This window comes from Haliaeetus albicilla, chromosome 26, assembly GCF_947461875.1.
Source record: "Haliaeetus albicilla chromosome 26, bHalAlb1.1, whole genome shotgun sequence".
NCBI lineage: Eukaryota > Metazoa > Chordata > Aves > Accipitriformes > Accipitridae > Haliaeetus > Haliaeetus albicilla.
The window spans coordinates 7,556,014-7,571,362 of NC_091508.1; the positions used below are offsets into that span (position 1 = coordinate 7,556,014).

The 15,349-nt window shown below is 38.9% G+C and overlaps 1 protein-coding gene across 1 annotated transcript in view; it reads right to left on the reverse strand.

Moving 5' to 3' along the window:
• KDM5B (lysine demethylase 5B) overlaps positions 1-15,349 on the reverse strand; it is a 58,305-nt gene that overhangs the window by 17,646 nt on the left and 25,310 nt on the right. The window contains exons 6-17 of the mRNA XM_069771579.1: positions 14,946-15,039; positions 13,207-13,310; positions 11,599-11,757; positions 10,912-11,031; positions 10,291-10,449; positions 9,666-9,847; positions 6,608-6,770; positions 5,464-5,583; positions 3,779-3,973; positions 3,189-3,370; positions 2,422-2,546; positions 1,951-2,101 (exon numbers count right to left, since the gene is read on the reverse strand). Coding sequence (XP_069627680.1) covers positions 1,951-2,101; positions 2,422-2,546; positions 3,189-3,370; positions 3,779-3,973; positions 5,464-5,583; positions 6,608-6,770; positions 9,666-9,847; positions 10,291-10,449; positions 10,912-11,031; positions 11,599-11,757; positions 13,207-13,310; positions 14,946-15,039 — 1,754 coding nt within the window. The remainder of the gene's footprint in view (positions 1-1,950; positions 2,102-2,421; positions 2,547-3,188; positions 3,371-3,778; positions 3,974-5,463; positions 5,584-6,607; positions 6,771-9,665; positions 9,848-10,290; positions 10,450-10,911; positions 11,032-11,598; positions 11,758-13,206; positions 13,311-14,945; positions 15,040-15,349) is intronic.

Consider the following 15,349-nt stretch of genomic DNA (forward strand, 5'->3'; position numbering starts at 1 on the left):
AACATGTATTAAGATTTTAAGCAGGTTATTCTCTTCTTTGTATCTTCCTACATTGGAAGCACTCCCCCTTCAATCTTTTAAGAAAGAAATAATCCATCAAATAACATGGGTTTTTAAAACTCTTAATTATGAAGACATGCAACTGGACTTTTCCCAGAAATATGCCAAAAAAGATCAAAGGAGAAATGGTGAGAGAAGGGCAAAAAACACTTAGAGCAAATGAGAAATGCAATCCAAGCACTGCCTTGATCCTGTGTAGTGCAACACTGGGTGGATTTTTCATCACCGTCTGTAATGCTAAAGGAGGTGGCAAGTACAGCTGTGAGAAAAGCTGATAACACCACCACGGTGACAAAAGAACAGACCTGGTCAGAAGATGAAGGAAAGAATTGCCCCCCCCGCTCTTTCCAGGCCAAGCAAAGTCAGGTACATGTTAAGAGCAGGAAGGACTCTTGGAAGAGCTCGTCTGCCACAGAACAGCTGGAAAGGGCCTGGCTGCTGCTCCAAGTTCATCATCAGGAGGCCTGAGCAAGTACCAAGGATGGGAGAACACATAGACTGGGGATGCTAGAACAAGTAGAGGTGGGTCAACACTAAATGAAGAGATTAGGAGCGGACAAGTCCTTTGTTAACAGTGCTATTGAATCTCTTGAGTTGGAAATTGCCTATCTGGCAGAAGTCATGTCTGTTGGAGTGCTGAATTTTTCATTTCCTGTTGTAATATTTTTACGTTCTTGTAACAGGGGCTTCATCCTCTTGTGTTTGCAAGATGGTGAAGGTGAATTTTTATCAACTCCTTGCACAAAGACTTACACAAGGATCACTAGGAAGGGAAAGTGCAGCTACAAGAATCACACCTAAACAGTAGCTGAATATCCTACTACCAAAGTCCTTCGAAGTCAGCCTTTAAAGTACTGCAAGAACACAGGGATTGACAACCTACAAGATTCCTGCTGAGGCAAGCAACATGCACAAACCACACACGTGCAGTTATACCAACATAAAGAGCAACTGCTCTGACAAACACTACGTTGTTCAAAGCAGCAGAAACAGCTGAAAACTGTCCAGGTGGGACAAAAGAGAAACAGTTTTTCCAAGTACTTCCCACTAAGATTGTTGGACTTGATCAATATTGTCCTCCACACACATAAAACCAAGATTTTCTTAGAAACCTATCATCCCGCAAGGCTAGATGCAGCCATTTTAAGTCTGGGTGGAGAATCTGCAACAGAAGATGGCAATTTGTGATCCCTGAGAGAAAGGCTACTACATTAATACAGTCACAATCAAACCGATACAATGAGGAGATCTGGCCTTGTCCTTCTGGATCTTCTGACTCCTTTCAACTCACTTCAGGCATGGAAAGTGCTAGCAGAACTAGGCAGCCAGACATCCAGTTTACAAAGAATGTATTACACAAACACTGCCCTGCCTTCAAATTCTTTGAGCAAATAACCTGTCCGAAAGATTTAACGTAAGTGCTGCCAAAGAAAGAGCTAGTATTTTTCAGAGATCTCATACAGTATTCCCATCATCATCAACTCAGGAAGTTAAGACACTTTATTTTTCCACAAGGCATAAAGTGTAATGAATATAATGACATATGCACCACTGACAGATTTTCAGTCCCCATGGCACAGAGACAAGTGGACTGTGTCTTGTTTGGTGTTGCTTTGTCTGGAAATACCACAACAATTCTTCCTTTTGGGGAACATTAGAATGAATTTACTGCCCAACTGTCAAACACAGAGGAAGAAGACACTGAAAGCTCAGGATGTTTAACTTATTACATGTAGTAAAGGTGAATCTGCTGTAAAAGATGGCTCTCTCTCGAAGACAAAAAGATTACTTTCATTTTTAAGTCTTACAGAACACTGGCATCTATCACTGGCCACTGGTATCTATCTTCAGTGACTCAATTTTGTTACAAACCCATATAGTAACATTTACCTGGTTTGTCTTTTGCCATTAAGAAGCTGCTGTGCAACTGAGGCACATTTGTCTGCATCTTGCGTAACCAGTCTGAGGTGTCGCAGTAGATCATTGTCCGGAAACTTTTTCATTTCTGATTCTTCTATCAAAGCCTTAAAACTGATGAGACCTTTTGGGAAAGATATTAAGTTAAAAAAGTCTCCTTTGTGATGGATATGAAATGGTAAGGCTGAATAAAACAACACATGAAACATTTCTATTTCAACTCCAGTTATATTTTTTGTCAGTGATTTACAATCTTCTCACACAGAGATAGCTTAGCATAATTTCTGGGACTGTAATAGCCAAAATATTTACTTTAAAACATAAAATTATATGTGATTTCTTTTGACTGTCACATTAGACAAAAGTTACTAAGGTTGAGAAACTAAAAATTGAAAAATTAGCCATTTAAAATTATGTGTTTCAGACAGAAGGTAAGATACTTACTTTTTTTGTTGTTAATTTTTGCCTCCAGAGCTTCATTAACATTTGAAGCCCATTCATTGTATGATTCTGCACGCATCTTTAGCGCGCTCATCATTGGATAGAGTTCCTCCAGGGTATAGCGGTACCTACAAGTAGCACAGAATTCAAACTCTTCAACAAAATCTGCGGGGGAGCAGGAGGGTGGAACGGAGGAGCATCAGGATGGGTCGGTCCATACAACACAGAAATTATCTAATAGGCACCCAGGGTTATATAATTAAGACCTACAACCACACCACGTTCCTCCCAAGACAATTTCAATATTGTAATTGCTTCAAAAAGCAATTTCAACATTACAATTGCAGCAATTGTGAAACTGTCTTAGGACAAGCTACATTCATGTAGGACAAAGATGTAACAAACAACAGGAAAGGAAAGATGACAACAGGAAGGAAAGCTAACAAAAGCAAAAAAATATTGCTCGGCAAGAACTGGATGTAAGGGATGATGACCTTGTTGCTATAAATAAAAAAGCAAATTAACTTATCCAGCAATTTTTGCCATCATAGAGCAAGAAGAGCTGAATGCTGGAAAGAGAAAGTCTTTGTATATGAGCACAAAAAAGGCACTTTGTTTTGAGGGCACTATATTTGCAAAGGACTGAGAGAAACAGAATACTGAGACTAGCACCACTGACAAAACAGAGTAGGCACTAGATTATCAAACCACAGTATGTACACATACAATAATTATCTCCAGAACAGTATTATTTGCTCTCTAAAGCTTACCCCAGTTTATATTTGTAGGTGGGACAGGAACAGAGATCCTCGACATGGTACAAGCATACCAATAACCCAGGTTTACATGGACAATAAACAGCAGACATGAAACAGGTGGTTTTACACTTTAAGCACTGTCGCTCATCATCAGGAAACAGCTCAAAAGCCACTCTCTCCGAGTCAGTCACTCCCTGCAAAAGAGTATGTTACATCACTTCAAAGTCTAATGAAGAGGTGACTATTCCAAGCTAAAACATCAGAAGCTGAATTTATCAAAGGAATAATGAAGTTTAGAAATAAGATATTAAAACCAGGTAGACAGAAATCTTGGTTAATGACAAATCAGCTATTCTAAGTTACTGAAAGAACAAATATTACCTTAAAAGAGACATTCTGAGCAATATTAAAGGGCAGGTGCTAAAGCAAGATGTGCGATAAATGACTCTTTACCCAAGTGGTCCTCTGAAATCAACAATGCTACTCAGGAAGGTACCATGTAGCTCTAAGCCGTTGACAACACAGTACAAGTCCCAGCATGTTTTCACACGACTGTTTCAACTGTTCCTTTCTTCATTATAATATCATTTCCTACAACTCACCAGTTTATCAACCTTCTCACGCAACCTCTTCTCATCTTCAATCATAATAGCCATGTCTTTCTGAACTGTAGATGCTACCACAACATCAAGAACATCTGCTTTGGAAGCCATTTTACAGATCATCTCATCATGAGAAAACACACAGTAACGGTTTAGCAGACGGTAATGTTCTACACATTGGCGACCCAACGGTAGCTGCATTGAAAAACATTAAATAAATTAAGAGTTCATTCTGGAAATTATATTAAGATACTAACTTTTTGTACTACTAACCAAAAACTATCCAAATGAAAGGCCAAGAAAAATCCTTCTAGCAACAACATTCATAATTCAGAATGTAAAACTAGAGAAATCAAGACCCTGAGTTCTTGTAAACCAGTACTGCTTATAACTCTTTTACAGTGGACACTGAGGATGCAAGTTGTTTAGCTAGGTTCACAGGGGGAACGTACTATCTGGAAAAGACCATAATTAGGGGTAACTAAATCACTAAACCACAGTAGGGTCAGGAATACCCAAGCTAAAAACACGCAGAGGCTGGGGAAGTGTCAAAGGGAAGAGTACATACACTTGTCCTGTTCTTACCACTCAAGGTATGCCCCATCAAAGGCAGGTTGCAGGGCATGCTGGACCTTTTTCTCAAATGATATGGCTGTTTTATATAGGACACGAACTGGGCTGCAGCCTGAGAAATTGCTGACACCGTGAACCATTAAAGTCCCTAACTAACCCCAGGCAGAGTAAACAATCCATTATGAGCTGGGTAGGTTACTCATAGCTTTATTTTAAGGCTGTCACTGGCCAGGCAGGTAACGATGCTCAGGTTACAATGAGGTTATGTGTTAGAGTCCGGTATGAAACTCATGGAAGGACAAGAGGAAAACCAAAACCAAACCAACTAATAGGCGAACATAGTCACAATGCAGAAAGCTTTCTTCCAATTTTAGTCATCTCCTACTTCTAAGTAATGTTTTTTAAATCTAGCAACATTTTTAGATGGGCTACATTTACAAATAGCCAAGACTTTTTGGGGGGGGGGGGGGGGGGGGGGGGGACCCAAACCAGAAGAGGACTAATTTGAAGCATCAGTAGCTTCAAAGGATCTTTCTGAGATCAGGCAACACTGTGTCTGAGAAATCTGCTGGGAAGGAGAAATGATTACTTTTAACTTTGGAGCAACTATCCTCCATTTGTTTTTATTTTAAAAAAAGACAAAAAAATTAATAAATTACTATGACCTAATAATTGTAATGTGTGCCTATCTCTGTTGTTTCAATGAGCTGAGTGAAGCTTACTGGGAACAAAGCACAGGTTGGTAAGCCTTCTGTTTGAACATTAAAACTTTCTGTTCCCTTCTCATTAAGGTATTCTTCCCTAAAAACTTACAGCACCTCTGCTATCCATATGCTACCCATATTCTAGGCGTGCATAGGACCTTGCCTACCTTCTGCTGTAAAAGATACATCAGCTCTAATGTATAATTTCAAACCGAACCTTAGGAACCAGAGAAAGCCCACAGTTTACTACATGAAAGAAATACCTTCAGCAAAACACTATGCTTCCAGTAACAGGCTCCTTCTGATCCGTGGACTAGATTTGTGCATCAGCAGTAAATTAGAGCTGTACATCAGCTAGGAACAACTTTGGAACCGCATACTTAATGAAAAACTGGTTTTGGAACATACCCAATCAACTGTGCAAAAGTTCACAGCTTCAGCAAAATTAAAACCCTGATTGAAGCCACTGTGATAAGCTCTTGGAAAGGTGATCACAAACTCTCCAGCACACTGATTGGTTCGATAAACCTAGGAGAAAAGACAGACAAGTATTAGATCAAACCTAAACAGAACTGAAGGCTGTGAAGAGAATACGGATTTCCAATTCCTAGTAACTTCTATGATGACTTCAGATAGTTCTAAAACGTAAGCCCAAGAATTACAACTGACATTTGGTAACTTGTCATACAAAACCCTAGAAAGCAAAGGGCTTTCATTTAGCCATACCTGCACTTTCAGCCATTTTAAGTCTACTGTCTGTGTCTTTTGCACTTGCTAGCTCTGTGCACAGTTACACAGATAAAGCACAGACAAGGTTCTCTTCAATGTGCAGCTGAAGGGGAAGAGAAATTGAACCTACTCAAAAGTTCAGACTGCTGTAAATCTAATACTTCTGGTGCTATACAATCAGCATGAAAGCAGGCAGGTCTTCCTGCATCTTTCAGTTTTGGAGTCTCTCAAAGCATAGTTGACACCACAAATTTTGCTACTTTTTCCAGATTTTCCCTTAAGTCCCAAGGTCAGCTAGTCAAAAGCTAATTAAGTTGTAAAGGGACATAATTCCCATGAACAATCTAGTATGGAATATGATGGAAACTGATGAAAAATGTTTTTAAACACCTAAGAACTTATCCAGGAAAAATAAGAGGATGTGGATGACAAATAAAGGAAGAATGGGGTTTGGCCCCTTGCCAGAAACTCTATGCCAAAAAACCCCCCCCAAAACCAATTGTGTCTGATTAGACAGACATATGAAGAGCTCCTGCCATTGTTTCAAAGGTTGAGACTAAACTTTCCAGCTGAGATACAGAAATAGAAATATACTAAGGTAGATCTCCAGAGAAGAGTTTGCCAAGCAATTTCAAAAGCAATGATTCCATTGCCCATCTGTTCATACTGGCACATTATACTAGACAAGGAAGATACAACACACATGGAAACTACCACACCATCTCTGTAATAAAAGTGGCTTCAATTATCAGCTTTGTAGTAGAATTCAGTGCAAATGAAAGGGTTGGGTTTGGGGGAGTAGCACAGGAGTCCAACAACATACAGGCACTCCGTGGGCCATCAAAGTATTCGGGTTCATTATGGTGACAAGTTGGTGCAAGAGATCTGGCTGAGATTCAAATAGCTCTGGAGCAAGCTTCTTCATTACATCCTCCAGCTGTTCAGCTGCATACCCTGGGGCTCCATACCACGTTTTAGGCTCCCCCCTGCAAGATTATTAAAAAAAGTTAAATATAAGCAATCTCGTAAGTTACATTTTCAGTCTTCTGCTTTAAAATACACCATGTCAAATGAAGGGTATATCACCAGGAAGGAATGCAAAGATTATGTACCTTCCTGAATCTTCGCATTTTACACAGGTCCCTCCTCCAGACCTAAGTTTTTAACTGCCCACATTTCTGAGCACATACTTAAAATATTCTGGGGAAAAAAAAAAGACTGAAGAAGTCCTCAGTGAAGTTCTGCTAATTCAGCACAACTTCAAAACATAAGCTGTTTGTCTTTTACCATAAACACAAACTCCCTGTTGGATCTAACAACCAAAGCCAGTTCTTTCTGTCTTGTGCATAACTGCCATAAAAGCAACATATAGTAAGTAGAAATTAAACTTCCAAATTATGCAAAAGACCTCAAGGAAAAAAAAAAAAAAAAAAAATCCATATCCAGAGTAGGAACAAAGAATTTCTAACAACAGCTTAACCCAATGCAAGCCAGTTCAGAAAATTAAGGTTATGCAGATGTGTTCCAGTAGATATTGCTTCAGGTTTACAACAAAGCTGGCTGACTGTAGCAAAAAGATGAAAACGCCTTCTAATCCCTTATAAAGAACAATGTTAGAAAAGGTATTTAGAAAAGGAGATAACAGACAAATCACCTTCTCCCAAGAGTCCGGAAAAATTGGTAAAGCTGACCCAACAGTGTTCTTTTTTTCCATAAATCATGAAGCAATTGGGAGAATTCCAGAAGAAAAGAGTGAAGTATGAATCCAGAAGCATAACCCTCATACCTAGGAGCTTATTCCTGTACTCAAATAGCACCTCTGTCATGGTGAAGAGGACAGCTAGCGGGAGGGACTGTGGAAGGGCAGTTACTTTGGTACCACAAGGATTAGCACAAGTAGAGTCATCACTATGCAGTGTTAGATGACTATGCAGCCTTGGACCTGGTCATCATCTTGGAACAAGTCTATGAATTTATGAAGACCAGCCACAGATGCAACTAAAAACTGTCGTGTGCCCTGAGCCAATACCGGGTTAGTCAAGAATTCTGCTCCTTGATACATGTCATTACCCAGGAATGTATGACAGCAGTTATGAACTATGCTAAACTTGGACCAGAATACTGGTACCAGGGGGCTCTGGACTTCAGGAGAACAGATAGCAGAGAAAGACAGAATTCTAATGGAGCTGTTAAGGTGTCAGCCTTATGAAGGCAGCAAGCTGCAGAATGGACAAAGGTGACAGTTCTTTCTGCACTGCTACCTGGCAGCTCCAAATTCCTGCTTTTAGAAATACTAGCATCAACGATGATAATTCTACCTCTGACCAGGACTGACATTTTATATATTTATTTGCAAGCACCCTTAGAAGCAAAGACTTGGTTTTTTTCTCCTTTTATTACCATTTCAAAAACTAACACAGGATTTAAAGTCATGCAGGAGAACTACTGCCTTCAACCTATAAAAGGTCTGCTGCTGTAGCCTGGTTCACTTGGTGCTATCTGCTCAAAGCACCATACCAGGATACAAGCTCTTTCAAGGCACAAAGGAACACTGAAGGTGGACATGCCATCTCTAGTATTTCACAAGAACAAGTCCTGCCTTCTGAAGTCTTTTCAGAGTTTGGAGCATTGTCTCTTCAGCAGCGGGTCATTAAGACTGATTCCTCTGGCCAACAACAGTATTAACCTCAACTACACATTGCTCTCCAACAGGCTAAAGAACCCAGACTTAAACCTCTAAGTTGAAGGGAAATACAGAAGAGTATCTGCAAATGAGAAGACAAGACATCAAGGATTTTCATGCTGGAGGAGAAATAAATTAAAAGGAGGCAGGGCAACTTTCACATGTGTCTGAATGTATGTACATGTCTGTGCACATATACATGTATGCAATTATGCATCTTTCTGGCCTTGACTGCAAATACTAATGCAATGCAGGACAAATTATGGAGGACATAATGCTATTCTTACAATAGCAAGGGAAGCTCTCCTAGAAGAAATTAAGTTTCTACTGCAAACAAAAAAAATCTCCTCTCCTTCCCACACTTTACAGCCTGACTGAAGACCCAGACAAAAAAAAAAGCAACAAATGACAAGGAAGATAATTTTTAGAATGTAATCCTGATCACTCATTTACTTAGCCTCACTCAAACATTTGTTTTAATAATGTCAAGTAGTAAGAAAGCAAGCAAATTAAGTCACTGACTACTTGGACTGGGCTACAGCAGCAGCTATTTCAAGGAGCAGCAATTGAATAACCAACCAGAAAGATGACCTACTGAATAGCAGCTGCGATGTGGTTTTATTTTGCTGGAACACTTACGCAAACAAGGAAAGGGAAAGAGCTTGACAGGTTTCAGTAAGAGTGACAAGAATAATTCAAACTCTAGAAAAGCTGTTGTAATGTGAGAAGTTTAAGAAGTTCAATCTATTTAGAATATCAAAGAGATGGCAAAGATCTGTCCTGATTACAGCTGACAAGTGTTTGTTTGATGAGAGGATTTATGATAGAATGATCTAACGGACAAAAAAATATGCAGGATCCTAAGACTGTTAGTTGAAGCTAGATGATTTAAAAAAAAAACTTGCATGGTTTTTAGTTTTACATTGAGCATAATAAAGTATTTGATGGAGTATCTGCTGCATCTCTCATGGATTTTTTAAAACTGGGAATGGATGTCTCTTTCCAAAATATGACCTCTTGTCCAAAAGCAAATCAATGCAGGAATCACAAGGTGTCAAATTTAACCCTGCTGCTACAGGATTGCAAGAGTTATCCTGGCCTGAACTCTGTGAATCTGGTTTTAGTCCACTAATTAAAAAGGGGAAGGGGGAATGAAAGGGAGATTGCTTCTCAGGCTGAGTTTATTCCTCAAACTCACCAATGCAGATAGTTAATTGAATAGCTCCAGTGGTCTTCTATATGCCAACAAAATGAAGAAAAGCACATTCCTACATATAGCCAGGGTAATTTCATTCCACATATGTCTGCAGTGATGTGAGCAAGAACAGACTGCTCCATCACAGGCATGTTGTTTAAATTCCAGCCACTATCAAGGTATTCCTGAAAATTGAACAGAACAGTCACAGGTTTATACAACATGAAGTAAAAAACCCAAGAAGGTAAAACTGCCAAAACAGCAACAGAAGAAAAGCATCTTTCTGAACTGAAAAATATAAGAAACAGGTCAATGAATCAAAGAACAAAACATCCACTGCCTTAGCTCCTTTCACAAACCTTATCTGACCTGCTTTGTTAAAATGAGACTTTGTTGTTGTTTGGAAGTTAATAAATAACTTCTAGGATAAACCTGTGGCTTTTAATGTCTGGTCACAGCAAATTTTATTTAATCAAAACTCTGATGTAATTCTCCTCTTCAAATACTGTGCCAGGTACACAAAACAAACACTTTGCAACCCAGTTCCATTATTGTGCTTTGAACCAAAGAGACTTATTTAATCAAGAACTGCAATAAAAACATACACAGTGAACGAATAAAGACCTACCTCCTCTTCTGGTCTAACTTTAAATTTCCCACCCCTAACTGGGAAGCCACTGCCAAATTCCTTTGAAGCAATATCAGCTCCATATTCTACTGTCACATCCTCTTCAATGGTACTAACAAGCCTCCAGAATTCTTTTTCAACCAGCTCGGTGGGGACCATCTAGGCATGAGAAGAAGAAAAACAAGGAGTATATACTGTGGAATCAGTATATAAAAAGCATGTGCATAAAACCTAACTCAGGGAGGAACCTCCACTAGCTTGAAGTATTTCCCCATTTCAAAATTGTTTCAACGAGAGAAAAAAAAGATGCAGCAGAAGTGCCGTTCCACTCAGGACACGTCGCTGCTTTGTTCTCTCAGGAATGGGTGACAGTTAGAGTATTCTCTTCCTTACAGACACTTCTTCAAAACTGAAAAAAAAACCAAACCAAGAAGCTGGTGGAACAGGAAACCATGACACCAACAAGAACAAGGATTCACTGATGTAAATGAGAACCTCTGATTTCAGATTTCATCCCATTCAAAAGCAGAATTCCCCCCTCCCCCTCAAACGTTATGTATTTTAACTAAGCACAAAAAATGATATCTACATTATGGCATCAGGATAAATACATGAACATACATGTACTGGCATGTTAAAATAGTCTGACTTGAATGCATCTGCCATTTCTCCAAATGTGCGAAGTGTATAGTCTCTTGCTGCTTGTTCAAAACCAAATGCTTCTTGAGGCTTATTACACTCCTGCAATTGAAAAGATAATTATTTCCATAATGTATTAATAAGACAATCTGTGCTCAGACTTTACACAAATGGGCTACTAGTACGGCACCTGATGGCTAAGGCAGCAGGACATCTGACCGAAATGAAGTGACTGCCCCAAGTTGCAGTCAGAAGAAGAAATTACTCTGCTTAATTCACCAAATCACAATATTTATTTATATATCTGCAAAAACATTAAGTAATATGCCTAATATCTCCTTCATCTAGTAGAGCTAAGCAAAAAAAAGATGCATAGACCTCCACACTGAAGCACCTAGTGAGACTCCAATTTTAAATACAGAGGAAAGGTGCCAAATAAAATCCTATGTATTTTTTAAAGGCACATCAACTTTTGGCTCCAAAATATTAAGTGATAGCTTTCCAATTTGAAGCATGCCCAGTCTTCATTTTAGGTTTACCCTCTTATCACCTTGTTTGCACAACCTTAAGTAATAACAAATTGTATTTCCAATCCCTAGGATCAAGTTTAAAAAAACCCACAAAATAAAAAATAACCTTAAGCCTAACTGTTACGGTTTGTTGGATTACCTGAGCCAAACACTGGGGACACCTCCAGTCCCCTTTGGGAACATCATGAAGGGGTGGAATTAAACAAAAAGTATGGTAACTGTCATCACAGCCATCACACAACAGGAGACGGTCCTCATCATTACCACTGCCACATAAGAGACATACATACAAATCCACCTGTAACAAAAAATTGCCAGAGTGGGAATTTGAGCACTTAAGGTAACTCAGTTATCTGTAACATTTGCCAAAGCTTATTTTTACTTTATCTCCAAAATGGAAATGAGACAAGCAAACACAGAATATTTATGTAAGAGTTTAAATAACCCCGCTCTGTAATTTAAGGAAGGACCACAGAGTTGCAAGCCCTTCCATGTATTTTTTTTTCCAAATGATAGAAGATTTGATTCAGTGGCCAGGATAGTTTAAATCAGTAGTATTGAGGATTCAGCAGGTATAACACCTGCTAGTGGCTCACAAATCCTTTTTCTTGTTGCTCTCACATGCAGCATGTGTGCACAGATGTTTCATCCTCCTGTGAGACCAACTGTTTGGAGCCTCAGAGGAGAGAAAGGGGTTCCTCTTGATGGGATTGTTCCTCTTTTTCCCCAGAGATACTGGTCAAGACCTTCATTTTCATTTGGAATGGCACCAGTTTCCCAGCAGAGCTATGTGCTTTTGGGCAGGGGGGCAGCTGTTGAAGTCTGATGGAAGTTTCACCCAACAGCTACTGAGCCCCCAGGAAAAGGTGCAGGCACTCCAAACGTGGGAAGGGTTGTCTGCTGCCTGTCCTATGCCACACCTTCATCAGCAACAGACTGAAGGCTCTTCTCAAATACAGAACAGAGCTGTGGGGACAAGCAGACCCTATTGTCTTATGTGATTAAAAAAAGAAGCAGTATCTCCTGCTCCTTCCTGCAAGTTTTTTTTGTTTGGGGGGTGGGGGTGTCAGCTTCTAGGATTTGCACATTTCCTTCTCAGGTATCTAGCTATAGGTGTAGATTAAATGAAGAACATTTTTGATTTTAGGAAAGATCCAAGTAGTGGCATGGACAGGAAGAATCTCAGTATTGTCTTCTCAAAAGTGAGACAAACTACCATTGCTTTCAGTTTGGGATTTTTTTGGAGGGGGGGTGGTGGTATGTGGAGAGTTGGAGCAGGAACAGGGTTGTTTTTTTTAAGAAGCATCTGAACAGCAAAGTTTCCAAGTTAGTGCTGAAATTGTGGAATAAGTGGCAGGTTGCTGGAAAGCCAGGTGCCAAAGCTTGCATTAAGCTCCCTTGAGGTTAAAGAGTGATGGGGAGAGAGATCAGTTCACAGAAGAACTTCTATTTGGACTCTTCTTTCAAAATGTTTATTTCAAGATTGTGCCTTGGAGACAGAAAACAAGTCATTTTAATTATAGATAGTGAAAGTTAACTATCCTGTTATTTTCAGCTTTGTAACAGCACAAAGCTTTACAAGTATGTATATTGCAGCAGGCACAGACACTGCTTTGTTTCAAACACAGGGTTACATGAAGAAGTCCTTAGTGCGATATAAATGACATGAGACTTCACTACATACCCAAGAGAAACCCAGAAACACCTGCAATCAATATGAAGCAGCAAGAAAGCAGGGCATACTCACAGCATTAGTAGGTTTTTTAGATCGGACTTTGGATTTGTCTTTCTCTGGCTCCCCAGCAGGTTCTCTCTTCTCAGAAAGTTTCACTGTGCTATGCATTTCCTTTTCTGGTGCAACAGAAAAAAAAAAAATGAGGGTATTACAAAATCTTTTAATGCTTAGCATTACTTGTTATTATTTATTTGTTATCACTTGTTACACTGCATCACTCCAAGTTATTTGCTGAATTACTTGTTATACCATACACACACTTGTTTCAGCTAACAATGCAAGATTTGAACACCTGCAATACCTACAGGAGCCAGTATTATCAGAAAAAACAAGCATGCCATCACAAGTTAGCAATGACTATCACAGCCCACATGTTTTGAGTTTTAAAGCCCGTTTAAATTAATTTAATTTAAATTATGAGTATCTTCGTAAGCTAAGATTTTGTTTCCATGTAGTGTTAACAACTGTGCTTGAATTACTCCATCAATTTTACAGCAGCATGTCACATGGAGACATGAAACAACACTACAGCTTCCTACAGTGATCTTCACACTTCAGTTTCTTCTAACAGTAGCTTTCACAAAAACGTATCATCAAAGATGAGCACGCAGCAGAAGTGGCCTGACAAAGAAGCAGTTCCTCTACATTCTTACACTCCTACCTAATTTGGGCACGTCTCTACTCAAGTCTTCATTCCTGACATTATTAAAAAAAACCAACAAAAAACCACACCCCCAAATCCATACAACAGAGCATAGAGAATCCCAGGGCTCTTAGCTAGTTAGAAGTAAGCTAGAGGCCTTTACACCTGGACATGAGACAGTCCGAAGCATTTCTTGGAGTCTGAGAGCTAATAAAGATATTAAAGAGAAGAATATCTATATCTATCAGAAATTTAAGCATTAAAAAACTGTCTAGATCTTTCTCCTTCTGCTCTTCAGGAGGAAAAAAGAAAAAAGGTTAATGCTTAGAGACACTCCTTCAAGAAAAAAAAATCAAATTAAAAAAGACCACAATCTACACAAATTCTTGGGGGTGGGGGAATATTTTGAATGAACAAAGGAGACTGACAAACTGCTTAATTTCAATTATTAAGTAGTTGTAAATGGTTCCTGTGTTTGCTTTGCCGAATTATTTGTCAACAAGCTTACTCTTCTGTTTGATGGCATTAAACATTTCTTCTCAGTCTGAAATTATTATTTGTTAAGGAGAGATAACAACAGACTCAGAACTACTGATAGAAGCAATTTAAAAATCATATTATGGGAACTTTATCGCTAAGTTCACAGCATACTATCTTTTGCCTTCATTGAGTTTCATTTCCTGATTTCAAATTCAAATTCTTTCCTAAAAGTGTCTGAAATCTCATACGTTCTTAAAAGAGTTTCCTCTATTTAAAGCTAGTTGATTGATGCTAGCTATTTAAAATACACATAGAAATTTGGCTCAGATATAATTTCTGATTGCTCCATAAGAGACCCTGAAGTTTTAAAAAGTAGGAATTTTTTTTTCAACTGAAAACCTCCTCTTCTCCAAGAAAACTCAACCACTTACAAAACAAACTAAAAGAATTCAAAGCCATAAAAGGACTTTTACAATAAATTCCAATTTAAAAATGAAGTTAACAGAAGTATTTTTTTTAAATACTTTGAATTGTTCCAACTGCTGAATTTAACTGGTCTTAAAAGGAGTTTGTACAAAGTTACAGAAATTGCATTCACATTTTGTTTCACTCCCCACTTGTCACTCACCATTTTCACACTTTGGAGGTGCACATCCCATTCTACGTCTCAGATTATGAGTTCTGGCTTCTGGAGGGTCAGATTCAGTTTTAATATTGGTTGCCTTAAAAAATAAAAAAAAAAAAAAAAAAAAAAAAATCAGTACTGTCCTTAGATGGAACACCTTGGTTTTACACTTGTATTTGGGAAAATGTTCACTGCCATCTAAACTCACGGCTGCTTGCCCAAGTACGGGCAAGACTGATGATTTTGGAATATACAGCTAGCCACTGCACACAGTGCTGCAGAAAAGGCTGCATACCCAAAGAGATTCAACCTGCAACTATTTCCAACACTCAAAGTCCTAACAAGAGAGCGCCTATTAAGATCTAAAGAACTCTCTGCAGGTCTCTACAGCTGAGTAACTTTGGTGG